At 50.9% G+C, this 27,015-nt stretch overlaps 1 protein-coding gene across 3 annotated transcripts in view; it reads left to right on the forward strand.

Moving 5' to 3' along the window:
- The window catches only part of MED27 (mediator complex subunit 27), a 172,518-nt gene that overhangs the window by 37,152 nt on the left and 108,351 nt on the right, over positions 1 to 27,015 (forward strand). For all 3 annotated transcript variants that reach the window (XM_024562011.3, XM_045196710.3, XM_045196712.3), the window contains exon 3: positions 21,510 to 21,640. In XM_024562011.3, the coding sequence (XP_024417779.1) occupies positions 21,510 to 21,640 (131 nt within the window). The remainder of the gene's footprint in view (positions 1 to 21,509; positions 21,641 to 27,015) is intronic.

Below are 27,015 nucleotides of genomic sequence, written 5' to 3' on the forward strand. Positions count from 1 at the left end.
ACGAATCTTTCGGCAGTGAGGGACGTGGTGGTGTTTCCGCAGACAGATCTCTGTTTCACAGACGAGGAAACTGGGGGAGGAGAGGTCACGTCACTTGCCCAAGATCACCCAGGTAGTAAGTGGCAGAGCCAGGATTCAAACCTGCACCACCTCTTTGCACTCTTTCCTAATAAGCAGGGGGTGCTGGCATTCGAGGCATGCTAATTAGTTACTAACACAGTTAAAACACAACAACGCGTAAACCAGAAGATCTGTATTCTAACTGAATCCAAATGCTTAGGAAAACGAGGTGTTCTTATGTACTCAGTGTTAGCTAGAAAGTATTTTTGTCCTCCGGCTCTCTTACATGCTTTCAAAATATCTCTTTTTCTGCTTTAATCCAGCACACGAACGTAGTGTTTTCTTCTTTCTCTTGTGCTGAGGAGGCTGCAGGTTTTCAGAGCTGTCACTCAGGCTGTCAGCTCACACTGGGCAGGCCCGGGAGGGCGGGCCCCACCTCCGACTCAAGCCCATGTCGGGACGCTGTGTGGCCTCTCCAGCTCGGTCAGGGGTCTGTGGGCTAGTGGGGTGCTGGCTGACTGGCCCTTCGGCCTTGTTCTTACCCACACACAAGGAGGGGTCTTCTGCCGCCCCTCTGCCACCTGCCTCAGTGCCGGTATGGCTGCCTGCTCCTCTTTGAAGGGGATCCCAGGACCTGGGTGTCGTGGAGCTTCCTCCAGTGAGGACTGGCCACCGTCTGGAACCCTCTCTGTACACTGTGTACCTTGAAAATATTCCTCGCTTTTAGAAAAGTTACAAGAATAGTACCTTGAGCTCCATATACTCTTACCTGCCTTCACCACCTTTGCGTGTCCTTCGTCATCGCGCACATTTCGAGGGCGTCCCTCGCAGGTGCTGCGGGCGCGGCTCCAGACCAGCACAGTGAAGCGCTGCTGCAATCAAGCGAGTCCCACGGCGCGTTCGGTGTCCCCGTGCAGGTAAAAGTCGTGTTTACACTCTACTCTGGTAAGTGTGCAATGACATTTTGTCTCAAAAAGCAACACACACACCCTAATTTAAAAATATCTTACTATTTAAAAACGCTCAGCATTTCCTGTTGGAAAAATGGCACCAATAAACTTGCTCTGTGCAGGGTTTCCACCACACCTCAGTTTGTAAAGTTGGCCCTGACCCTTTACCCCAAAGAACAGGGCATCCTCATCCGTGGCCACAATACAGTTACCAGACGTGCTCTCTTCAGAGGCCCGTGTTTCATCCTTAGTACTCTTAGCTCATTCTTTTTTAAATAGCTGCTTTAAGTAGTCCGCTGTGTGGATCTCCCACGAGCTGTCCCCACAGAGGGAACGTAGGCTGTGTCAGGCTTCTGTCAGGACGCAGTGCTACGGCAGGTGTCCACGGGTGAGGGCTGCGCCCAGGCGCGCGGCAAGTTCCCGAGGAAGAGCTGGCCCGGAGGCAGCTGTGTTGACCATTTTAGTGGCTCGTCCCCTTGCCCTTCAGAGTAGTTGTACCAGTTTACACTCCACCAGCAGAGACCAGGGGCCTGTTTTTCTACCTCGTGTTTAGATCTTCGCTAGTCCAGTGGGTGAACGAAAGTTTGTTACTGCGTTTTTACTTCTAGCCAATGTGTGTGGAGTGAGAAGCATCAAAAGGAGCACTTGTCATGGGGAACGAATTTTCACAAACCGAGCTGGAGAAAGAAGAGGTCCAGGCTTAGGACCGGCCGGGGTCTGCCAACGTGTGGTGGGGGCAGGGGATGGCAGGGACCTGCTGGGTGCCCAAGGAAGGGCAGCCGAGCTGGTGTGATATGCAGCTGCCCCGAACCAGGGCCCACCCCAGCGCTTTCACTGCGTCACTGCCTTAGCGGGTGGTGACCCCGACTTCACTCGCATCTCCTCCTCTGTCCAGGGTGGCCTCGGTCTCCTCAAGGATGCGTTTGCCCCCTTGAAATCCTGGCTCAGCCGGCACCTCCTCCTCAGAGAGGCCTTCCCTGACCTCCTGCTGACTGCTGCAGCCCTCTTGTCACCCCCACCCCGCTTCCCCACTTAGTCGTTCCCCGTCTCCGGGCCATCACTTGACATCCACCTGTCTTACTCTTTTTGGTTATTTGGGATGCATCTGGAATGCAGTCTCCCCGAGGACGGGCGTCTGTTTGCTGTCACTTTATTCCTGGTGTTGTACCTAGAGCAGCGCCTGGCCTGCGAGAGCTGCAGGACGTGCTCTTGTCGTTCACGAGTGTCATTCATTACTGAACGAGTGAGGTTCCACTTGGTGAGGCAGCGTAGGTTGGTTATTCAGCTTGCGGGCGTGGCTCGTTTGAACCTGAGCTCAGCCGTGTGCCTGTGGCCAAGCGACTGGGCTTCCTTCAGCTTCCTCCCTAAGAGACGAAGTGGGACTTGTAAGAATGGCTTACTTAGCGTGCTGTGAGGGTGGACGCCGGCACGCAGTAGGCACTTGAGAGGCTGTTGCCGTGCCTGTGTTGGCCAGGAGTCTCGTCCGTTCTGTGTCTGTGTGCTCACTGGGGGTCACCGTGTGTGTGCTCGTGCATGTGTGTGCGTATGCGTGTGTGCATGCTCTGCTGAAGTTGTGCTGTGAGGGGACTGGGCCATTTTCACAGGCAGTTTTCAGAGCTGAAGTCTCAGCACACGGCTGCTACCTTTTGCACATGGCAGTTTGATGTTTTACATGAAGACCCCACATGTCGCATTTTCCTACCTTGAGTCTTTCTCATTGACCTCTGCTCGGAGCCAAACAGGAGGAGGGTGAAGGCCACCGTCAGTGCAGGCCACCTGCCTGAGTCCGCCGAGAGCAGGAGGTGGTCCCACCCTTGCTCTCCGTGTGTGAGATTGCTGAGAAGACGTGGAGGGTGTAGCCCAGTGTCGTCGTCGGGGGACATGCCAAATCTGAGCTGTCCTTCTGAGGCCCAGTTCTCCATCACGGGCATGTTTTAGCCTCTCTCGGACCTGGAGCAGGGGGGGCCCTGTGAGTTGTCTGCAGACACCCCTGGAGGACGTCGCCCAGGCTGCATCCTGGGACAGAGCTCTGGAAGGCCATCACAGTGGACCGCAGGCTCTGTGAGGAACCGGTTCTTGGAGATGTGCGAACTGGGCTTTGTTTCACCGTCGTGATTCTGACTTTTGCGACCCTCAGTTCTGAGTCTGATGTACTTGATGAATTTATAACCTTCATTTCTCCATGAACACTTTCAAACTCACCTTCCCTTTCTCTTTTGAATCTAATAAAGGTAACCACTTGTTTTCTGCTTCAGCTCTGTGTGAACTCTTGGGAGGTAATGATGTGCTATGCCCTTGGGGGAAAAAGGAAAACTCCCTCCTGACTCTCGTGCTTGGGGGGCAGGGTGGGCGGACAGCAAGCTGCATTCTCTGTTCCCATACATCTAATACCGACTTCCGGGCACTCGCCATCCACGTGCGTTCCTGCGGGGCCGTGTGTCTCAGCTGTGTCGCTGGCTCTGAGATTGGCACTGTTATATTATTAATAGTGCTGCTCACACATGCCTTGCATTTAATGTAGAACATAAGAGGCTCACCTAGCATGAATGAAAAGTCTCAAATTGAAAGTGTAGATGCTATAAAATTTTTAAAGACGAGAATGTGTTGTGGTTGAACTTTTGAAATAAAAAGTGCATTTTTAATCACCAAGTTAGGAATGTCCTTGGATTCTTGAGTGGGAGGGGGCTGACAGGGGAAGAAGGTGCGATCTGCTTACTTCTCTGCCAGGTAGAATGCAAGAACCTAGAGGGGATACTCAGTGTCTGAGCTGCACTGGCAGAGGTGGGGGGGAAGCAGGGTTGAGGAGGAAAGCCGCCCCATTCATAACCATCCGGGTATGGCGGTGGCGGCCGGGCTCCCAGAACAGTCGCAGATTCGCATACACGAGCGTGTGGGCTGAAATGCCACACTCTGAGGACATTCGACGGAGGGGCGACCTTCGGTGATGAATTTTCTCACCCTTTTTAGGGGAGTGGAAGGGGAGGCGGTGGTACTTCACAAGATTAAATGTACCAAAGTTTTTTAAATTTAAATTTTCTTAGAAAAAATGTCAACTGATTGTAGATCCCAAAATGCCTCTGCTGGCATTTTAACGGCGCTTGGTGGAGCCCGGCGTGGTGTGCAAGTGGACGCAGAGCGGTGGGTTTTCCTGGTCCTGGGGTGCGGAGCCTGAAGCCCGCACCTCACAGTGGCCTAGGTGTCTTCGTGACCTATCTGTTGTCTGTGACCTTTCCTTAAACGTCACTGACCCGTGCCCGTTACAGACAGCGCCAGGTCAGGAACGTCAGGGCCGCTCAGCGGCCTTCACGAGCGCGTGGAGAAAACAGCCTCCGAACCGAGGCCCTGGCGGGCGTTCTCAGTGCAGCGCTGTGCCCAGAGGGACGGGTGGGACAGATGCTGGGGGGGGGGGGATGTTAACAATACCTGAGCTGAAGTAACAATGGATGCTTCCGTTCAGCTATTTCAGAAAGAAGGAGAAAGATCAAACGTGTGGGCTTAGTAAGCGGCTTTGCCAAATTACAGACCCAAGTTGAATTTTGAGTGCCATATCTTTGCTTTTCAAAAAACTTTACTTTCTTGGTAAACACCTAATGAGGTCAGGGCCTTGGGGCTGGTGGGCTACTGCAGTGCTGGCCCGCCGCCCCGTGCCCCCCACAACCCCCAGCCTGGTGAGCTGTGAGCTGTCAGCAGCTCCCGTTCAGCACCTCGCCCACCACGTCCACCTTCTGATGGCAGGCTCGCCAATGCAAAATCTCTGCACCTCATTATTTCTACAACCTGAGTGGATTTGCACATTAATTGATGTGTGGGAGGGAAGGCATCTGCTATTGTAACAACCTTTAACTGTTGCAGTAAAAGGAAATTAAATTAAGTGTTACTGGAGCAAACTAATAGTCCCCAGGTGATAATGCACATTTTGTAGTGTGCAGGGGCTTACGTTTTCAGGACCTGCTTAACTTGGAGCCCCCCCCCCCGCCAGCATATTTTAATGTTAATCAAAGGAATACAAAAAGGCAAATAAGTCATCCTACAAGATTTGTAGCAGCAGCACTAGTCCTTTGCTTCTGTTTCACAGGCCACTGTCCGGAGGGACCTCCTTTCAACTCCTCTAGCTCTTTCTTTGGAGGCTTGCCTGTGTTTTTCTAAGTAACTTGTTTAAACTGCTATTTTAGGCGTCATCTCTGACCCCACTCTGGAAGATAAAGATTTAACGTTCATAACCCCCCTCACCCATTGATTTGCTTAATTGATATTCAGTTTTTGTATTATCAGGACTATAAAACATTGCACACAGCTGAGCCATGCAGTGTTCTATGATCACCATTCTTTTGTGTGAAGGCAGGAGGTGGGGGCTGTCTCGCTGCCGGAGTGCAGATTCGTCCCCGGGGCCAGCCGTCGCTGAGCCCTGAGTCTCTCTGTGTCAGCCTCTCCAGCGAGTACACCTGCTGGCGTCTGGGTATTGCGAAAAGACTTAACCAGGGTGTCCAGCCTGCGGCCCCCAGGCCACATGTGTCCCAGGGTGGCTGCGAATGCGGCCCAGAAGAAAACCACACGTTTACTGAAAACACGATGAGATTTTTTTGTGATGTTGTGTCGCAGTGTCTTTAACGTGTGGCCCAAGACAGCTCTTCTTCCAGTGTGGCCCAGAGACGCCAAAGGTCGGCTTCCCCGACAGCCCATCCAGCTGCGTTCATTCTCACCCCGCACCTGGCTTCCACATCCTGTGTGCCTCCCCTTCCTCCCGCTCTGGAAGTTCTGCAGTCCAGTTCCGTCTGCTCTTTGCTGACTTCCTCCGCCTTCCCAACCCTCCCTTCTGGGTAGGGTGCCTTGTCCACGTGCTTCTCTCTGCTACGGTAGCTCTGGTCCATTTGCTTCCTGTCGTCTAAAATTATGTTGACCTCTGTTTCTGCTGTCGTCTCCTCTGCTGTTCTCTTTATCCTTGTGGGCTTACACCCTGGGTTTATTCATTTGCTGTCATCTTGGTGGTTTGAGGAGGGAGAGCGGGTGAACCTGACTGTTCGTTCTGCTGTGTGCAACAGGAAGACCTCTGGCTCCTGTTTTGAATACATTCTGCTTTCTTTTACACGTAGGTTTGCAGCATCTTAACTTTGTATTGTAAAAAGCACATTTTGATGTAATGGGCTTTCATTTTCCATGAAGGGTCTCCTTTTCATTGCACGATTCAAAGGAATTTGTGCAGACATTTGTACATTGGTGATTTGAAACGGAGTAGTACATCTCTGGGCCCCTTGTATGCTTTCTGAGACAATCTCTCTGATGCTAATATTTCATTATGTAGGAGGAGGGAGAGAAAATAAAACGCTGAGTTCTTGAGAAGAAAAGATTGGCCCTTCCCCCTCTTTTACCGACAAGCGGTTTGAAACCTCTGTCTCAGTGGAGCGCCCCTGTTATTTGGGTGCCCAGCCATGAGCTTTGCTGGGGTGCGTGGTGGAGGGCAAGAGCTCCTGGTGGGTGGTGACAGTGTTTCAAAGCAGGAGCAACTCCGTTAAAATCAGAGCCACCCGCCCTTGTGCGGGGACAGGAAGTGCCCTGGTGGGAGGCGGAGCCCGACTCTGGGGCCAGTGCACACAGCCCTGCACCGGGAACAGGAGTGGAGCACGGTGCCAGGCCCTCACCAGGCTGTGCCGCCTTGGACTGCCGGTCTGTGTCCCGCACATTTCGGTGTGGAAGCCCTGCCCCAGTGGGATTGTATTAGGAGGTGATCAGATGAGGTCAGGAGGGTAGATTCCCCCAGGATGGGATTAGTGTCCTTACAAGAAGAGGAAGAGGGACCAGAGCTCTTTCTGTTGGGGGACACACAAAGATTATGTGAGCACATGGTGAGGTGGCCCAGAGGACGACCCTCACCAAGAACCGAATCTGCCGGCGGGGCCCCTGGAACGTGAACTTCAGGTCTGCAGGAGGGTGGAGAGCAGTGGCTGTGACCTGTGGGCTTTCGTCAGAGCAACCTGAGCCTTTCCACCTCTCGTCTGTCCTGGGAACCAGCCGTGAGCCACCAATTCAAGTGCAGCTGGTCCTCAGTACCATTGTTTCATTCAAAATGGTTTCATTATAATGTTGACGAGATGCTGTAGGAGCTTAACTCTCGTTTATATTAATTGTCCTGTGGTAGAATTGATTTTCCTTACGCAGTTTGCTTACAGTTGCAAAACCTATCGCCAGTAAGTGAGGACTACTGTGTTCTGCCTTTGGGGGATCCCCGCATTTTTTGTGTGGGAAACGTAGCTCCTTTAAATCCCTCTTTCCTGACCTCTGTGCCCCCTTTAGGAGCAGTTCACACCTAGTAAGTAGCCTGTAAGCCTTGATCTTCAACTTTTGGACCATGCCCCCACCCCCTCCTTTCTCCCCAAGGGCAATGCAAAATGCAGCTCACAAGCCCATCCCATACTTGATAAAACCTCACTTCCCCCACCTGGCTCCAGATTTCTGTGCTTACTCATAGAAAGGCAGCTTGTTCAAATATACATTATTCTTGTTTGAAAAACTCTGTTGGCTTGTCTTCTTTCCCACCCCCTGCATATTTTGTAACCCTGATCCGCTGAGGCTGTTCTTATTAAATATCATAATTTGTTCATTGGAGTGTTATTTGTAAACTTAATTAACTCTCTGACAGTGTTTGAGAGTTAATTTCAGCCTCTCTGGTCATGGCTCTCCGTGCCCTGGCCTGTGTCTGTTAAAAGACTCGGTAAATAGTTTTGAAATGCCAGTTGGTGATATATGTGCCTCTTTAACATTTCTTTGATTTATGGGCAGTGCTGTGGAAAAAGGCAAAGAAAGCAAATTATATGGCGAAAAATGTTGCCAATCTTCACTTTTTTACTCTTAGTTTTAAAAAGTACACTTATCAATCAAATCTGATGGATTTTCTTTTTTAAAAAGATTGGAAATTTAACTATTTGAAGGCTCTTGCACTGCGCATCCCGTATCAGGTGTAGCTTAGCACCAGTGTAGGTCCAAGGTCTAAACACTCTCGTCTCCACTCTTTGTTCCTGTCCTGCCGCCCGCCACCCCTCGGCTGTGCGCGCGGAGCAAGCGCCCTGACCGAGGAGCCCAGGTCCCAGTGCTGGGCCAGCAGGCGCTGAGACTTGTCTGAGGTTTCCCTCTGTCGCGTGTTCTTGGGGGCTCCAGATAGCGACCGACTTCTCGAGTCAGTGAGTCAGCCAGTAAATCTGAGGTTGTGCTGTGACTGTGCTCGAACCGCAGTGTGTCCGAGTGCCGCCGGGTGCTTCCCTCCTGTCCTGCTAGCCCCTGGGCTCCTGGGCACCAGTTCCGCCCCAGCACGGCCGAGGGGGACGTCGTACCTGCGTTTTCGACCCGCGCTTTACAGATGACCCCGATGCAGACGAGGTTGCGCTGTGTTCTGAAAAATGACGAAGCTTCCGGTGCCCTTTGACTGTACCACTCCCTGCTCAGTGCTCCTAGTGACCCCTCCCGGCTGCCTGCTGGGCCAAGTCCACGGAAGGTGTGAGAAACCCAGACCACCTGGACATCGCATGGGTTTTTACTTCGTGTGGGCCGGGAGTGTGGGTCTGGCTGTGTGCAGCTTCTTCAATGCCTACAGGCCGCTTCTGAGTGTTTTCTAATTCACTCACTCACTCACTCACTCATTCATTCCTTCAGCAAGCATCGTTCGAACCACAGCGCTGTGTCAAGCACTGTTCTAGGTGTCGGTGCTACTGCAGTGACTCAGAGCTTAGCTGAAGTCTGTGCTCTGGTGGAGCCTGCTCTGTTCTCGTGGGGGGCACACACTGAACAAAGAAGCAAACAGTAGGCATGAAACGCCTCCTCTGGCTTACTGCTGTGAGTATAAACACCACGGTGAGACAGAGGACCCGGAGGCCTCTCTGTAGGTTAGGGGACCGCAGAAGGCTCTCGGTGACGCACAGGGACCTGTATGACTGGCGTCATTTGTGCAAGGTCAAGGTGAGGAGGGAGGGCTCCACAGCTAGAGGAGGGGCCTGAGGCCAGAGTAAGCTGGTGCACCAGGAAAGGGAGCCCGCCAGAGTGGAGGCATCCCGGTGAGGTGAGGAGGGAGGCAGGGCCAGCTCTTCTCAGAGGTGGTGGGGGCTCTGTGCCCTGGGGCTCGGGAGGCTGGCTGTGGCCACTCCATCGCGGATGGTGCCAGAGTCAGAGGCTGCCAGCATTACCGAGGTGCTGGGTGGCATGCCTCTCTACCGGCACACCACACTCCACCGCTTGGCACAGGCCCTAGTCCTGAGCCACAGATGTGGGGGTCTGAGTGTGTTTTGACTTTTAGAATATTCTGGATTATTGAAAGGTGGTATGATTCATTTGCCACATGCCACACTAATTTCTCCAGCGGGGTCTGGGGCAGGACCCTGAAATCAAATATTGTGTAGCCAATGGTTAGGCCGGTCGCACTGAGTGAGATAAATTAAGATTTAAATAGACTCCCATCAGCTCATGTCAGTTTTTGCTGCCACTGGAGTTTTGGCATCTACATTGTTGAGAAAGCATTTGACTCTCAGAACTTTTTAGACATTTTTATATTGCAAAAACTAATTATGGCTCTGTACTGGCAGATTCTCGTCCTGTCCCCCCTTGCTCGGGTGTGATACACCAGAAGGCACTAAGTGGGTGAAAAGGTGCGTGTGCAGATGCGCACACGCACACGGCAGCAGGCGGGGCCTGGAGGAGAGAGCAAGGGGGAGCCTAGAGCCGAGGTTGCTGTTGAGGTTGCTGTTGAGCCAGAAGAGGCAGCCAGTGGGCAGGGAGTCAGCAGCCAAGGGTCCCCAGGGGAGGCTGGCCGGCACTGGAGCCGTTTCTGAACGGCGGCGAGCTACATCCGCATTTCGCAGGAGCCCTGGTGGTGGACGCCTCTCCTGCATCCCCCACGTTCTGTGGGGCCGCACAGCAGAGCTTTGTCAGCTGCGAATGGCCACTCATCGCCCGTGAAAAGATCAAGCCGGGGTTTTGGGGGAGGCAGTGCTTCCCTCTTCACCTGGTCGTGGGGACCTTATGCATGAAGGGGGTTCTGAGTCCAAATTCCTCCCATGCTTGGCCATTTAGTTACGATTCATTTACTGAAAAGGTGCTTGTTAAGAACGTGCTAAGTTCTGGAGAGGCCATCAGTGTCATGGGTACAGAGCAGGGACCCTGGAGCCAGACTGTGCAGATTCTAGTCCCGGCCCTGCCACTTACTAGCTCTCTGGCCTCGGGCAAGCCACTTACCAGCTGTGCCTCCATTTCCTTGTCTGTGAAACAGGTTTCAGAGCTGCGACCTCACAGGGCGGTTCTGTAGGTTAATTGAAGCACAGTGAGTCCTCTGTGTGTATTGGCCAATGGCATTGGTGCCGGTTTTCTATCGCTGTGCCGAGTACTGGTGAAGACGGACATACAGCTGCTCCTGTGGAGCTTTCACTCCAGGCGGGTCTGGGCCTTCTGAAAGCAGAGGACGTTTCTTCATGGCGTCTGTCCGGGTCTGGCGCCGTGCTGTCCCTCCGTCAAGCCGCCCATTCTCAGCGAATCTTCACGGAGCTTCCTCGTGGGCCCCAGCTAGACCGGTGGTCTAGTGTGAGATGGGTCCTACTTCCTGTGGCAGTGGTCTGGAGAAACAGCACGGACAGAGACGCAGCAAAGCACGCGGCAGTGCGCAGTGGTTGGCCTTGTACAAGGCGGTTCGGAAAGGCTCTGGGACTGGCTCGAACAAGCTTCAGCTTCTCTCGGCTCCTTGCATGCCAGCTACTGAAGGGGAAAGGCAGCCAGTTTGAGTATCATGGACGGAAAGGAAGCGCTGCATATGGTGCCGGTTGCCTGCTTTTGCACCCCTGGTCCTGAAGAAGGCTGCTTGCCACACTCGGGCTCTTGTCTGGGGTGGGTGGTTGGTGATGGCTGTGTTGTTACCATCCCTTCTTAGACACTCCGAGCTGGCGGCTGCTGATCCCTGTTTTGGTTGTTTGGCTTGTTCATTAGAACAGTATTGGGAGACTTTGGGGAGGGCTGCAGAGCATCATGGGATTCAGGAATTTGCACTCAAGCAGGGCCCCGCCCCCTTTCAGTCCAGCCTTCCCTGTAGCCCCCTTCCTCAGATCTGTTTGAAAACAGGCCTGGTTTTCACTGGCTCATCGCCTCTAAGGGTGTTTTTTGGGGCAGGGGAGGGGAGGTGGTTTTGTTTTTGATCTTTGTTGGAAACAAGGCCTTCCAGTTATTGGCTCAGTCTCCCCTGAGCTCATTCTAATTGTTATCGGCTCTACAACCTCAGCTTGTTCAGAGTCGTCACTGACATTTGTCGAGTGTATGTTTTGTGCCAGCCGCTTTGCTCAGCGCTTCCCTGTACGTAACCCTCACCGACTCCGAGAACGTGAGTGTGGCTTTGCTCACTGACGTTCTGGGTCACTTTTAGAGTGATCGAGTAATATCGAGGAGTGGTGTCATCCCCAGTGAGGGAAGAGGTTCTCAAGGTCGCACACCGGTCCAGTAAGGGCTCTCTGACTGTGTCTAGGTGGCAACTATGTCCCTGTGTTCTTAATTAGATCAAGCAGAGTAGAAGTCACACCTGGCTCGTGTTGACCAGTAGAAAATTCACTCTGATCTGGTGCTCATTTTAAACCAAACCAAACCCACTGTTAGTACGTATGACTTCTGCATTTTCTTCTTACCAAAGAAATCACAGCCCCATAGTTACCGCAGGAAAATCCTATCACGGAGTCCCATGCCTGCTTTGTCTTTTCCCACACTCCTGCGCAGACAGCGTCAGTCAAAAGGAGTCTTTCCTTTTTGCTTCCAGCAGTAGGACTGCAGTGGCCCTGGAAGGAGGGGGACGAGGACGCTGGGGTCTGGAGAGGAGCTTGGTCTTCCAGCGCTGAGTCCGTTTGCAGCATGAGAAACACCTCCGGGCTTGATTGTTCACTGCCTGGAGGTTGTACGACCTTGCAGGGCGCCTAGGTTGTGTGCAGGCTGAAAAGCACCATCTCCGCGGTGTATCAGAAGGCGCCCCCCCCTACCCTGCTCCCGACCCCCGGGTGCATTTCACTAGGAAATCCGGCCGGGTCCCCACAGTCCTCACGCAGTTGTCCTTGACTTTACTGAGTTTCAGTCCCAGGCCCGGAGAGGCCCCGCCCGTGCGGTAGACACTTCCTCAGCTGTGCGAGAATTGAGTGGGGCTTCCTTCTGCACGCAGCCTCGTTCCGAACGGCCTCGTGGGTTCCCTTCCTTCTTTTTCCTTTACACTCACCAGTTTATTGTCTGGCGTGGGTAGGATGACAGTAGTTGATGAAAAGATGACGATTGTAATCGGTTTTGTGAGAAGTCAGTCCTCGCCGGCATCCTGGGAGGAGGAAGATTTCTGGGGTGGAGACTTGTGACCATAACCGGACCAGCTCTGTCTGTGTGAGTGGCGTCCAGGGCCCTGTACCTGAGGCTTCCGCACGCTTCGTATCACCCACTTTCTGCACAGTTCTCCGGGTCCAGTGAAAGGAGGCCGGCAACCCCTTCTTCCATAAGGAAAGGGCCAGAGGGAGTGTCAACAAGAAAGCCACTCTGTCCTTATGAGAGCCACATGTTTTTCTTCTTGGGCTGCTGCAGGAACAGATGCAGAGGGGAGAAGAAACACCCAGCGATGTCCAGAATCGCTCGTGGTCGAGATGGGCTGTTTGGCCGCAGAGCTCGCCCTCCTCCCCGAGGGCTGCAGTCTCAGGTTTACCCTCCACTGCTTCGTGGCAGAGTGCCAAGGACAGCAGTTGCCCCCTGGACCCATCGCCCCCAGGAGTTCTCAGCCACCAGGCTTTCGTTCATCCTCCTGTTCTTCAAGGGAAAAGGCAGTTGTTAAAAAGGACCAATGAAAAACGGGTCTTCCTAAACGCTCTCTCCCATTTCCTGGCCCCTGTTCTCACAGGCTCCACACTGAGCGGCTGTTCCCCGGCCTCCACCCTTACTTTCAGTCTGTCTGACATCATAGTTCCATGTCTTTCCAAGTCAGGGCTCACCAGGCCCTGTCTCCCCTTCTACCTTCCTTCTGAGTGTTGTCTGCATGCGCCACCTGCCCTCCTTTCCCACCTTTTCCTACTTGACAGTGCACATGAGTAGGGGCGGGGGGAATTCGGGTCAGTTCGCAGGCGGTGGCCTCCCCGGCTGACTGACCGAGGGGGTGAGGAAGGGCGCCAGGCGAGCTGGTGCGGACTGCCCCGGTGGGGCCGAGGAAGCGGGCTGGAAACAGAGCTGCCCCTTCGTGACCCTGGAGAGGGAAGACGGACTCCCCACCTAAATCTGTGCTGACCAGGAGGCACACGGGAACCATTTTTACTGCTCGCAAAAGAAGCTGATAATAATCTAATTGTAATTTTATATTGATCAGATGGGTAGTTTTTTAAAAATCATGTTTACTGGTTTCTTGACTGAAATCTTTTCAGTGACAGCTAGGCGGATGACTAATGCTTAGCAGTCAGTCTCCAGATACGAGCTATGGAAGCAGCCAGTGGTTTTCATTTAATTCATTTCTCAGTTCAAGAACTTCTGTTTTCTTTTTTCAGGGGGAAAGAAATATTCGGGGATATATCTGCTGTATGGGAGTATTCAGTCCTTCCCCCACGCCTGTTCTGTTTGGGCGGAATAACACGTGAATAAAGGTTGTATGTCAGTAAACATTTGATACCTGATAGGCATCTGGCCCAGCCCTGGGTTCCAGCTAGTAGTAGGCAGCTGGCCTCACGGAGGGCCCTTCCCCACCCCCAAGGAATGGCCTGATTTAGAGACTTTGGGCGACGGTGAAATGTTTGCATTCTAAGTATATTTCAGTTTTACCAATGTTGATTTTCATACTAGGAAGTCAAGTTCAGACTGCATTTTGATAGAGAAATATTTATAACATTATAGAATTTTAATGTTAGAAAAGGCTTTAGACATAACTCTCATTTTACTTTTTAGACTGTTGGTCCAGGCCTTGAGTATGCGTTAAAAGAACGGGCAGGCAGTGAGTCACATTGTGATGACTGTGCGTGGCTCCAGGTGGGTGCTGGAAATACTGGGGGCGCTTGGTAGAGCACACAGTTGTCTAATCCTGTGCAGCACCTGTAAGCCTAGTACGAGGTAACATTGACTATAAAAAATACATACGTATTTTTGACTTAAAAGCAAACAGAGTAGCGCTCGGCGTTTCTGGTGAAGGATGAGGGAAATGGCAGGATGCAGCATCCTTCGCTTTCACTCTGTCTTGGTCAGCACGGAGAAGGGCCAGGCGCGCATTCTGTGCCTGCTGGGAATGGAGTGTAGTGTGTGAATGGAGGGTTACTCAGGCCCCGCCCGTCCTCTCCTAGGAGCCCCAGAGGACAGGATTGCCGCCCGGCTGGCCCCCTTCAAAGGGCCTTCTCCCGCCCACTGCCACATCCTTTTTAATCTGGTAGGACGCTCTCCTTGCTGCATTGTCAGACTTCTGCCTTGACCCTATTTCAGTTTCCTGCCCGTACCTTCTTACTGGCCAGGTGGTCTTTATGAGCCCGTGCCCCACCCTGTAGGGCCAGGTGGGCAGATTGGTGAGAGCCTGGCGCGAACGTGAGCTGCTCGGCCAGAGATGGAAGCAGTAACGCCTGTGTCCCCCTTTCTGTCTCTTCTCTCAGTGCTCACTGCTCGGCTTTTCCTTTTTGCTTCCTTTTGTCTTCTTTCTGACTCTACAAACCGTCCCTGTGAAGGTCGTCTCCTCCATTTTTAGCCACAGTCACAGTTCGCTTTGCTAGTGAATCTGCTCAGAGACACGAGCGCTGTCTCCGCCCGCCGACTGGCATCTTTGACGTGTGATGACACGTGTGCAGCTGTGGTGCAAACGGGCCCAGTTGTGAGGAGGGTCTATTAATAAAGGTGTGAGTTCTGGGGTGTCCCGGGAATGGTTCCGAAAGACCCCAAACAGCACTGCCGTTTGAGAAAGGAAAGCACCGCCACCACCTCCCGGTCCCCTGGGTCTTTGGCAGCCTGTGAAGTCGGGACAGCTGAGGATTTGTGCACAGGGACAAAGAAACCCAAGTGGCATTTAGCACGTCAGCGACACTATAGTTGAGCAGGAAGCACGGCCCTGGGTTGGTGTCCTGCTTTCAGAGTAATTGAAAGGCCTGAAACCTAGCTTCCTGATAGAGAACAAATAGGCAAATAAATTGGAGGCTTCCTTCTTATGGTTTATTGATGTTGTTTTGACCAAATAAAAAGATCATTTACCCATAAAAAGTCAAATCTAAGGTTGTTTTTCTTTTTAAAAAAACATTGGCTGTTTGGAAGAAACATTAAGAGATAAAAGGAGGAAAGATGCTAATACCATTATCTAATATTTAGATAAAAATCCAAGGGAAACAATTAGATTTATGGTATTTTTCTGTAGCTGTTTTCCTTGGCACAGATGATATCAGGCAGGCTTGCTTGTTTTTCTCCGTAGAGTTATATTCAAAAGAAGCACCCGAGCTTTATTATAACACATGGTTCTTTCTCATTAGCTGCAAACAAAACATGTTTCAATAACGAGGGGCAAAGGTCTTTGCGACTCCACGTGATGATGAAGTGTCCCTGGGTTTGCACAAATCTTGGTTCTAGTTGAAAGCTTAATGGTTTAGAGGGGGTAGGCTGTATGAGAATTGCAAATTATCGTCGTCCCCCCCCACCCCCCGCCCTTGCACACGTCCCAGCCACACAGGGTGCAGCTGGGCCCAGGTGTCACGTGTCCTCGGACGGGGGGCTGTGAGCTTTGGCGTGTTCTGTTCCCAACCAGCGGTTTTGATCAGTGTTCCGAGGGGGAGGTGGCTCTGCGTGGATAACATCCTTTCTTGTTGCTCTTGGGATATATTACACAATTTTCCGAACAGAACCCCTAATAACAACAGACTGTGTGTACAGACTCCCAGGACAGTAAGGGGACCTATAAAACCTGTTAGGCAGTGGCTTGCCCGCCCTATCACACAGCAGTCCGGGCTGCTGGGACGGGTGTGTGTTCCTGCTGAGTCTAGGTGTAAGTTTTCTGACAGTATTGAGATTTCTAGGTTTCTTTTCTCCAAGTTTTTTTTTTTTTTTTTTAACCCTGAATGATCTTAAAACCTTAAAATGGTAAGACAGAGAGCTTCCCCAAACTCCCCATGTTAGACGCAACTGGAGGCAGGAAGGGAGAAGAGGTGACACCCCAGTGCTTAGAAGAGTCGGCATGAGGGGAGCAGCCAGGAGCCAGGGAGCGCTGTGACGCTGACACTGCAGCTCAGCTCGCAGAGCGCGGTCGGGGTCCCTGTCCGGGAAGAGCTGCTGGCCTGCCTGCTGGAACACAGGGAACCAGCGCCAGCCAGCGCCAGCCAGCGCCACCAGGGAGAGTGACGCTGCACACTCATCCCACGGAAAACAGCCTGTAAGGCCTGTGCTGAAGGACCTGCTCTCCTCTGAAGAGCGGCGTGACCTTGGGTCACTCACTCTCTCAGCTGGCATCCCCTCTAGCGTAAAATGGGACTGGGGGTGGCATGGGGGTGGCTTCTCTAAGGCCTTTCTCTGGCAGCAAAGTTGTCCCCGTGCAGTCCCTGGGGTGCCTTTGCCTGGACGCAGGTCTGCATGGGGCGTCAGACCCCGCTGCTTTTTGGGCAGCTAGAGGAAGGGGAGGAAGGGACTCCTTCACGGCTCCGTAATGACGGCAGGCGCCTGCAAAGCAGCGTGTTGGTGTGTTCAGGAGGCTGGCCCTGAGAACTGTCCGAGGGAGCCATTCTGTCCCCTGGACAGGTTACAGGGACAGGCCAGGCCAGAGCCCTGGTGCTCACCTGGCGGTACACTCATCCGCTGACAGATTACTCAGCATCACCTGCGTGCAGGACACTGTCCTGGGAATTGTAGAGATACAGAGTGATCAGTAGCAAGGTCTTCGCCCGCAGGGACTCCCTGGGTGGCCAGCTTCACTGCTGGACCAAGAAATAACCCAGGGCTGCCTTTCCTAGGTGCCAGGCCCCACTACAGTCGGGAGCGCTGTGCTTAGAGAAGGGAGGCTGACCAAGAGGGCCTGGTGGAAGGGTGGCCCCCTCGCCTCCTGGTCTTTTCTTCCCCTGGCCTAAGCCAGCCAGGATCAGTTATGGCTTCATTACATCTCTTTCTTCAGCCAAAGGTTCAGAAACTAGAAGTATCAATGCGCCTTGCTAGTGTTCCTTAGACATTTGCATGTAATTATCTATGAAGTGACTTTTAAAAGTACATTGCACCATGCCCTGAGAGACCCCCGGCCAAGCAGCTTTCGGGAACCTTAGACAAGGAAGTGGTGATTTTCGTAGTGGCACGAATCGAAGCTTGATTGACCTGGCTTATGGGTTCTGAGATTTTGGGGTGTCAGGTGTCCTCAGCGGGATTCAGGCCATATGGCTTGGGCGGGGTGGTGCTGCCTGAGGAGTGGCTGTGCCCTGGGCCCCGGGGGAGGGCCTGCGCGCACCAGCTCTGGAGTCCCAGGCCTAGTTGAGCACCGCTAGCCTAATTAGTGCTCTGACTGTGACCGGCACGAGGAGTTTCCTGTCTTCTTCTCCGACTTCTGTCCATTGCAAAGCGTATGTATTTTTTACCGACCCTGGAGCAGGCAGGAGCATGTAGAACAGTGTGGAAAACTTGAAGCAAGGAGACTGAGGGAGGGGGGCACAATTGCTCGTCAGATTTTCTGAACCCAAGATTTAAGTCAGAAACTTTGCATTTGATTCCCGTTTTTTGTAATTTTTCTTCTTACCAATTCCTTCTAGTATGTGGTATTTGTAATTTGAAGCATATTAAAGCTCATTGAACTTGGCCTTAATAGTTCAGACTTCTTTAAAAACAGATTCTTTAAAGGCCTAGGCTACCCAAAGGTTTGCTAACTTCTTGTGTGAAATTATAGGGACAGGATTTCACTAGTTTGTGGTGAAACCAACTCCCCCTGTGGCTCCTTTAGAACCGGGACGGGTCAGACTGGAGAGCTAGGGGGACCCCGGGAGAGGGCGCGCCACCTGTCCTGTAAAGAGGGGCGTGAGCTGTGCAGGGCCACACGGCTCTTGTTAGTAGCGGAGCTCAGTAGCACGCTTCCAAGGTGCTACTTCCACGCCACCACTGCACAGCTCTTAGTCCAGCCACTAGGGTTTACAAGGATCCCCGCTTGGCAACACTTGGCACCTTCTTGTACTTAATATTACTAAAGCAGCCTTAGTTTAAAAATACTCTGCAAATCAAGGTTTTTCTAATTCTTAATCGTGTTTCCTCAAGATCACTATGCATTGTTGAAATTGTTCCGTGTACAGAGGAAACTAACAGACATAATTGATTAGAAAGAGCTTTAGTTTGAGAACTGACAGAAGAATCCTAGGTCCACCATGGGAAGCAGAAATTAGAGAAATGTTCCCCAATCCAGAGAACCCTGAAATTGCTGTTAGTACCAAGCAGTAACCTACCAGGTGGTGAAGACCCCTGCCCCCAGCGCACTGCGTAACCCTCCTCCCCCACAGCTGTACGACGTGGGGGTTAAAAGATCGGAATATACTTTTTCTCCCATTTTCATTTTATTCTCGTTGGTTAGTGCAGAACTGATCTTGGATAGAAAAATTACACTGGGACTTTAGTAAGTTGCTTTTGAAACAGAGTTCTTTCCATGCCACAGACAATTGGAGCAGAGTATGTTTATTGAAATATATTTTTATAGAAAATATCACAGAACCTGTAATTGAGAAAGCCTGTGGCAGCGTTTGAGGGCGTGGTGAGTTCTTAATGTTAATTTATGGGTCAGCTGTGAACTCCTTCCGCTGTTTTAAAACCACTGGCTGAGTGAACGTCTTCCAAGAGTCTTTCTGGGTCTAAACTGTTTCGTGGAATGGAGTATTTGCTGCTTAAGTAATGTATAAATCCAGTTGGACAGGCGCTGCCTGTCAGCTTTATTGACTTTGGCCTTTTCCCCCGTTATAAAGACGGCCCGGTAAATATTTAATGGGCCCTCATAGATCCTGACAGACAGAGCAGTGTTCCTGGAAACCGGGGTAGGGGTATATGACTGACAAATGCCGCTTGATCACTGTGAGTCAGCGGGCCTGGCTCGGGGAGAGGAGTCTTCCGTCCCCACGCGCTCTCGGGGTGCAGCACGGACTGACACTGTCCAGCGGAGCCGAGGGCATGAAGGAGCCCTTTCAGAGACGGACAGCAGCTAGCACGTTGCTTTCTGCTGCTTTGGTTTTCTTTTGTTTGTCTGTTTGAACAAATGCTCAAAGTGATGCCAGGTGGGCAAAATCACCCCGCCACTCTGCACAGTTAGCAGGCCTCTTCCACTCAGAGTCAGCAGGGCTGGAGGGCTGAGCTTGCATGGGCCTTAATGGGACACAAAGCGGAGGAGAGTCCAAAGGAGAGCCGACTCCTTGAGCCAGGAGGGGGCCCCTGCCAAGCTGTCTTTCCCTTTAATTCCATAAAGCCCCATGCATATTGCACTCATTGCAAATTCTGGTGGGGAAGATCGAAATCCAAGTAGCTGACATTTTGAAACATTGTCTTTCAAACTTGTACTGTCCCTTGCTTCCATTGATTTCCCATTTAAGAACTCTGTAGGAGAAAAACAAATTTGAGCAAAATTCATTGGTCTAAGATGAGTTGTTAAAGCCAAATTATGCCCCCCTTTTCCACCCTGAGAGGAGCTCCATTTTTATTATGAATGTGATATATCTTTGTCTTGTATTGTGCAGCCATAAGGCTCCCGCCGCAAATCGACCACGTAAATCAAGAGGCTGTTAAAAAGCAATATGGATGCTCCAAACACAGACATTTCAGCCTTACTGGGTGACTGGATATCTTCATTTTATAGCCACTACCAAGAAGCAGATCATTTCATTTGGTTTTGTTTTCTTTCCTTCTGTATTTGTGTGCAGCCCAGTGGCTTCGGGGGAGGCCATTTATTTTTCAGAACGCTATTAGCCTTTGCGTCCAGGGCCCAGCCCCGTTTAAACGGTGGTCACCAGTCTCATTACCATGAGCTGTAATGTAGCTGACTCTGCAGAGGAAATCTGTCCTTTGAAGAGCGTTTGGGAAAGAAATTGATCCAGAGCTTCAGAATGAATTACTATTTGTGTGTTCAGTTGATTCTAAATACATGCTGGGAAGACCTTGCTTAATTTGAGAGAGGAGCAAGAAGCATACTAGCTGTTATAAATGGTCTCAATCCAGATTCTTAGCGTGGCATTTTCACATTTGAATGTTTTATTTACATCTGTTTAAAATTGGAATACCTTTCAAGGACAATTTTATTATAGACAGATTGATGACAACTCTTACGATCTAAAATAACAAAAGTATGGGATTTAAAAAGAGGAAGATAAGAGTCACTGTCACATGTCAAATTGGATATAATTAGATTTTATTTATTTATTTTAGAGACAGGGAAAGGGAGGGAGAAAAAGAGGGAGAGAAACATTCATGTGCGAGAGAAACATCCTCCCCCGCCCACCGGGGACCTGGCCTGCAACCCAGGCATGTGCCTGCCAGGGATTCGAACCCGCACCTTTCTGTTCTCAGGCTGGCAGTCAATCCACTGAGCCACACCAGCCAGGGCAAGGTGGGCTTTTTTTGAGTCCTGTTTGGTTTAGAGTTAGGCAATTACTTCTCTTTTCCAATAGAGAAATTGAGGTATAGAGAAGTAAAATGATCTAAGTAACCTCAAAGCTTAGCAGTTTGTCCAGAACAAAGCAAAGAAAGCTGGCCCTGAGCCCATTTAAAAGCATGCTGCTCCCTTGCCCCCGTTGTATTCCAATTATATGTACAAGGAGTAAAATTAACTTCTTAATCTCTTCCTCCTCAATGCACGTGTATCCATTTTTATATGTTGCTGTAAAATATCCTGAACTTATCATGGTTGATACTTGTATCTCAACCACTGAAAACAGCGTCCCGGTGCTTCTGAACCCTAACCCCTGGTGTGTTTGAGCCCTTTTACCAGCAGTACTATGCTCCTGCTCACTGTGGTACTAAGACTTATGTGGTTTTTATTATAAGCAAGACGCGACAGTAGCAAGAGTTCCCAGAACTAATTTATCTTTAGGAACAAATGGATCTTCTTATAAAAAATGACATTGGCTTTAAAACCATTTACATAAAGTATATATGAATAGTAGTAAAAAAATAAAGTAAAAACTACTCTAATTCTATGACTTAGAAATACACTATTAACATTTTAGCACCTTTTTAAGCATCTGTTTATAGTGTCACCTGTTTGTTTTCTTTTTTCAATTCATCAAGATGAAGTAAAATTATTTTTTTTCTCTAGCCAGTTTCCCAGCTTTGGTTGGGCACTCGGTGGTTCCCAGTCCTCCGTCATTATGTGACGCTGTGATGAGTGACTTTGTTCGTGTGCTTTTCCTGTTGTTCTGGTCATCTCCTCCTGAACGCCCTCCTCGAAGGGAGATGTTAGCAGGTGCATTTGAAATGGTTTAAAATGTTGTAAAGGGGTGAGATGTATGAGTGTCACTGGTGTCACACCCCTTGGCCCCCCTTCCCAAACCTCACTTTCCTCCCCCTCTGCTTTGTCGTTCTCCACAGTTGCAGTACCACGCAGGCCTGGCGTCCGGCCTTTTGAATCAACAGTCATTGAAACGCTCTGCTAACCAGATGGGAGTCTCTGCGAAGCGCAGACCGAAGGCCCAGCCCACCACTCTTGTCTTACCACCTCAGTGAGTAGCAGGCATGAGTGGTGTGAGCGAGCGCTCTCTGGGGCAAGTGCTCCTTTGTGCTTGTTTCTGGCTAACGAAAAGTTATTTTTGCAAGTTTGTTTTTTTTCTTTCAAAAAAGTATCTGTTAAAATTAGAAACCCGGCACATAGGTAACACTTTACATAGATCTTAAATGAAGCAGTTGTAATACAGTTCATAGCTGACGTGTTCTGTGTATGCCTTTTCCACCTAGGGCTTTAAGATCCCTCCTAGCTTACTCTTTGTTTCTTGTCACATCCCCACAGCAGGCAGCAGGTGAGTGCAGCTGTCCTTTCTGACAAACGGGACAGCCGAGGAGCACACTTAGACGAGCTGCAGGCTGCCTGCAGAACCCGGGAGGGCTGGTGCTGGAGGCGGTGCTGGGCTCACTTGTTTTTGTTTCCTTTTTTAAAAATAGAGATACGTGTGCTCTTTTTTCAGTAGGAGAGAAAACTGTAAGGTTCATAAAGTGTACAGCTTGATAATTTTTCACGTGGAGGATAATGTGCTCCTTCACGTAGCCCCACCCAGGCTGAGCTCTGGCCACCACTGCCCAAGTCCACTCAGGGCTCTTTCTCCTGTTCCCAGTCTGCACACGAGCCCCCACTCTCCCCTCATTCAACACTATTCTGGCTTCGTTCTTCAACTTAGCTGTCCTTGAACTTCATATTAATGGATCACACGTGGGATCTTTTGTATCAGCTTTTTTTTTTTTTAACTCAACATAGTATCTGTTAGACTCATCCAGGTTGTTTGTTCTTTTTTTTGTTGTTGCCACATAGTATTCTTTCTAAAATGCCACCATCGGTCCGTTCATTTACCTGTTGGGTTATTTTGTACCAGGAGCCCTGGTGGATGAGGAGCAAGGCTCACTCAGTGCTGTGGAATCCGAAAGGTGGACACTGCGGTCTCTGCCGCTGGCTTTTCTATTGGCACACACGCGCCCCTGAGAGGGCGGTGCCTCCCAGCGGCTGGTTCAGACTCAGACACGCTCCCTGTGTCCTCCCGCCCTTCCGCACTGACGTATTTCCTTTACACCCTCAGTTACAAACCATGTTTAAAAATGTCCAGTCCAAAGACGCGTTTGCAGATGAAACGCACTTGTTGGCCTTCGTTTGTTTTCTGTTTGATTAGCAAATATTTGTTGTACCTACTATCTGCCAGGCACTGTCCTAGGCTCTGGGGATAAAATCATGAGTAAGACAGACGTGGTCCCATCTTCCTGAAGCTTTTTTTTTTACTGGGGGAAAGTAAAATAAGTAAGAGCACCTCCTTGCCCTGGCTGTTGTGGTGCAGTTGGTTGGAGCACCGTTCCGTAAACTGAAAGGTCGCCAGTTCCATCCCCAGTCAGAGCACATGCCTGGGTTGCAGGTTCGGTCCTGAGTTGGGTCACATACGAGAGGCAACAGATGGATGTTTTTCTCTCACACAGATGTTTCTACTCCCCCACCCCTCTTTCTAGAATCAATAAGCAAGTCCTTGAGTAAGGATAAAAAAGAAAGCACCTCTAAACAAATTAATCAATACAATACAATAATTTCTGGTTATGATTGGTTCTTAAGAGGGACCGTGTAGGCATGGAAAGGGAACACTGTGTGAACCGGGTGGTCAAAAGCAGGGCTCCGCAAAGCGGTAACGTCAGGTGGAAACATGGCAGGTGCGGAGGAGAGAGGCTGGGGAGACTTCCAGGGTGGCCTGGGGGCCTTGTCTCTCACCGGGGGACACTCTTAGACTCCCCCCGCTTCGGTGATTTTCAGGCTTTCTTCACAGTTAACATTGGCTTCCAGGATAGAACAAGCATGACCAACCAGCCCGCCTCCGCCTGCCGCGGACACAGGTGCCCTGTTTTTCGGAGACGACAGGGGCTTTTTGAATGAGGCGAGACAGAGTCTTCTCTGTTCGGCAGAAAGCTTCTCGGGGAACATCTCTGTGTCTGTTGTGTCTCGTGTGTGCATGTGGTGCTTCTGCAAGTCTCAGCTCCCAGCTCTCCGAAGTCTAACAGGCCTTCTGACTTGTCACTTCCCTGCATGGATTCTCTGCCCAGGCAGGACACTCGGCGAGAAGCGAAAGACTTTCTGACGGTCCCACAAGACCAGAGCCAGAAAGTGTGTGCTGCGAACTCCCTCTTGACAAAAGTCAGCACTCAGTCCATCTGTTCGCCATTTGCTCATTTGCATTGGCTTGAAACCTGTTTACAGGTGACACGCTATTGTGAGGACACTCGGAAACTATTTTAAGCAGCAAGGCAATCAACAGACTCTGTTCTCATGCCAGAAAAAAAAAAAAAAGAGAGAGAGAGGTGTTCACAACTGTCATTATAAATTTATAATAAATCACTCAAAACACTTAGTTTCAAAGAGAGAAGTGGTCACTGTGTGCTAAGAATACAGCGTTGAAATGATTTCCTATACTCGGTAGCCAATTTCCTGTGAAAATGGACTGTCGCCTTTTCACATCAGCGAGCTCTCTGGGCGCGCCCCACCCTGGAATCCTTTACAGGGCCGCTGTCCAGCGGGTGGGATCTATACCTGACGGTGGCCCAGTGCGCTTCTGTTGAGCACCTGCCACGTGCCACTTGCTATTTCAGATATCGGGGGCAGAAACACCGATACAACAGGGCCCGGCTTAATTGGGTTATGAAAACTGTAGTCAGAGGGGGCACTAGTAGTATATACATTATTGTAGGTTTGAGAAAAAGAAAGATAACAAAAAAGACAAAATAATACTTTCACCCTGAGAAAGTTATTGTTAAGGTTTTGATGGATATTCTTTAGACTTTTTTCTATGCATATTAATATATAATTTTCAAAAAATTTTTATTTACTTTTAGAGAGAGGGCAAGGGAGGGAGAAAGAGGGAGAGAAACATCAATATGTGGTTGCCTCTCGTGTGACTGGGGACCTGGCCTGCAATCCAGGCATGTGCCCTGAGGGGAATCGAACCGGTGATCCTTTGGTTTGCAGGCCAGTGCTCAGTGCACTGAGCCACACCAGCCAGGGTGTAATATATAATTTTTTAAAACAAAAAACCTCCAAAAAGGATTGTATTGTCATATTGTTCTGTATCACATTTCAATATTTATTGGGTGTAGTTGTTAGATTTTAAGGTAGTATAATTTGATCTGTGGACTATTTAAATTTGTATGTTAATTACCCATGTTCTGCTTGTACACTGTGGAACACTGATTACAAAATTTTATAATAAGCACGCATAACCATAAAATACCTTTGTCATTAAGAAGACCCCTTGAACTCCCTTTTAAGACCACGCCAAAGTCCTTCGGGGTGGTCCATTAGTTACCCAGCACTGCGTAACAGACTGCCCGCAGCCTGGTGGTTTAGCAGCAGCACACACAGCCCTCCACTCTCCGTGCGTCTGCAGCCTGGGGTGGCTCGGCTGGCCGGTTCCACTTCCGAGTGTCTCATGAGATTGCACTCAGAGATCAGCCAGGGCTGCAGTCACCTGGAGGGTGGGCTGGGATTCAAAGGTCACTTCCAAGGTGTCTCTCTCATGTGCCAGGCCTGCTGGGGCTGGCTGTTGACGGGAGACCTCCGTTCCCTCCAAAGGGGCCTGTCCACAGGGTGCTTGCGCATCCTGACCGCAGGTGAGCCCTCCCTGAGCACATGAGCCGAGAGCACCAGAGCCCGGCAGAGCCTCCAGCTTTCTCCGCGCCAGCACTGCAGGATGCCGGCTCTACTCTGTCCGAGAGCTAGAGGCTTTCTGCACAGTGCAGGGTTCCCAGGAGCGGGTTTCCCTCTCAGTGAGCGAGGTGGCCATTGAGAGAGCAGTGGCTGGGCCCTTGCTCGCCCTGCCCTGGGTGTGCACGGCGGTGGATGCAGTGGCGGCGGCAGCTGAGGGCGGTGGGCTGCCGTGACACCACCAGCTAGCTCTACCTGCGTTTGCGAGACCTCAGGCGTGGCAGCAATGCAGACTGTTTTGTGCAGGGTGTTGCTGTTAAAATGCAAGGCTCAGAGTCCCCCTGTGTTCCCATTGTATTAGTGGTGTGTGGGATTGACAATTCATATCTGTCTCCCCTCCAAAGAAGCTTGTGAGAAGACAGACACTGTTCACGTCGCAAGATCTTTATCACCTGCCAGCCTTCCGGAGGGCACTGATGAAGGGCTTGCCGCCCCGCTCCCCAGTGCGCACACGAGGTCTTCTGCAGAGGGGTGGTGGTGTTCACGTATGGGAGCTGTGCGCCCGGTACTAGGTGCCCTTGTTGGGCTCCCAGCCCCGGGGGGTGTTGCCGTCGGTCTGGACGGGCTGTCCTGTGTGATCTGCCAGTTGCATGATGAGGTATGTTTGTGTTTATGGCAGACGCAGGTCTCTTTGATAGCAGTCTCAGCTCTATCATGCACTGAGGAGTGTGCTTCTGTGCTGACGTGGAAGATGGGTTTCCTTCGGTGCAGCCACGCTGAGCAGCCTGGGGACCCCGGCTGCAGCAGCTCTGCTGGGTGGAATGCTGGCCTTCGGTGGTAGCAGAGATGACAGCTCTTCTGTGTTCTGATTCTGCACACATAGACCTCATTTATGTGTGAGAGAATAAAAAATTGTTTGACAGAAAAGTTATTTTTTTAAGTGTTACCTTTATCCCCTGGAAGTTGTGGAGATGGGCTCTTTCTTTGTATCCCGTCATCTTTGGTGGAAAGGTCCTCCCTGCTACGTTAAGGGCACGTCTCCTTCGTAGGCTGCCTCCTGCCTGGTCACCGGAGGTGCTGTCTGTGCTCCCAGCTGAGCACAGCCCTCTGCTTGCCCAAGAAGCCCAGTCCCTCTCCCCTACCCTGAGCCGCCTCTGCATCCGCCTCCTTTCTCTGCATTGTCAGAATTCCCTGCCTTCCTGGGTCACTCCTGGTGGAATGCCCACATGCTTACCCGAAACCCCTCTCCTGTAAGCACACCCAGATCCTAATCTCACTCCTTCCACCTCCTACCTCCTCTCGCCTCTTTTTTTTCAGAGAGAGAGAAAGGGAGAGAGAAACATCGATGGGAGAGAGAAGCATCGATTGGTTGCCTCTCATATGCGCCCAGACCAGGGATTGTACACACTCGGACCTGGGACTGAATCTACAACCCAGGCATGTGCCCTGACCAGGAATTGAACCTGCAACCTTTTGGTTACAGGACAGCACTCCAATCAGCTGAGCCACACCTGCCAGGGCTCTGCTCTCCTCTTTATAGCAGAACTCCTTGAAACAGTTGACTGTACTTGGCTGTGGTTTCTTGATAACCCCAGGCGACCACTGTCCGATTTCCGTTCCTGTACCCGAGTGTTGCCTCTTCCAGGACTCCACAGAAGTGGCGTCACGCAGAACAGTTTTCTCTCTGGCTTCTCTGTCTCCGCCTGGTGCTGTGGAGAG

Source organism: Desmodus rotundus, chromosome 1 (assembly GCF_022682495.2).
Source record: "Desmodus rotundus isolate HL8 chromosome 1, HLdesRot8A.1, whole genome shotgun sequence".
In the NCBI taxonomy this organism is placed as follows: Eukaryota; Metazoa; Chordata; class Mammalia; order Chiroptera; family Phyllostomidae; genus Desmodus; species Desmodus rotundus.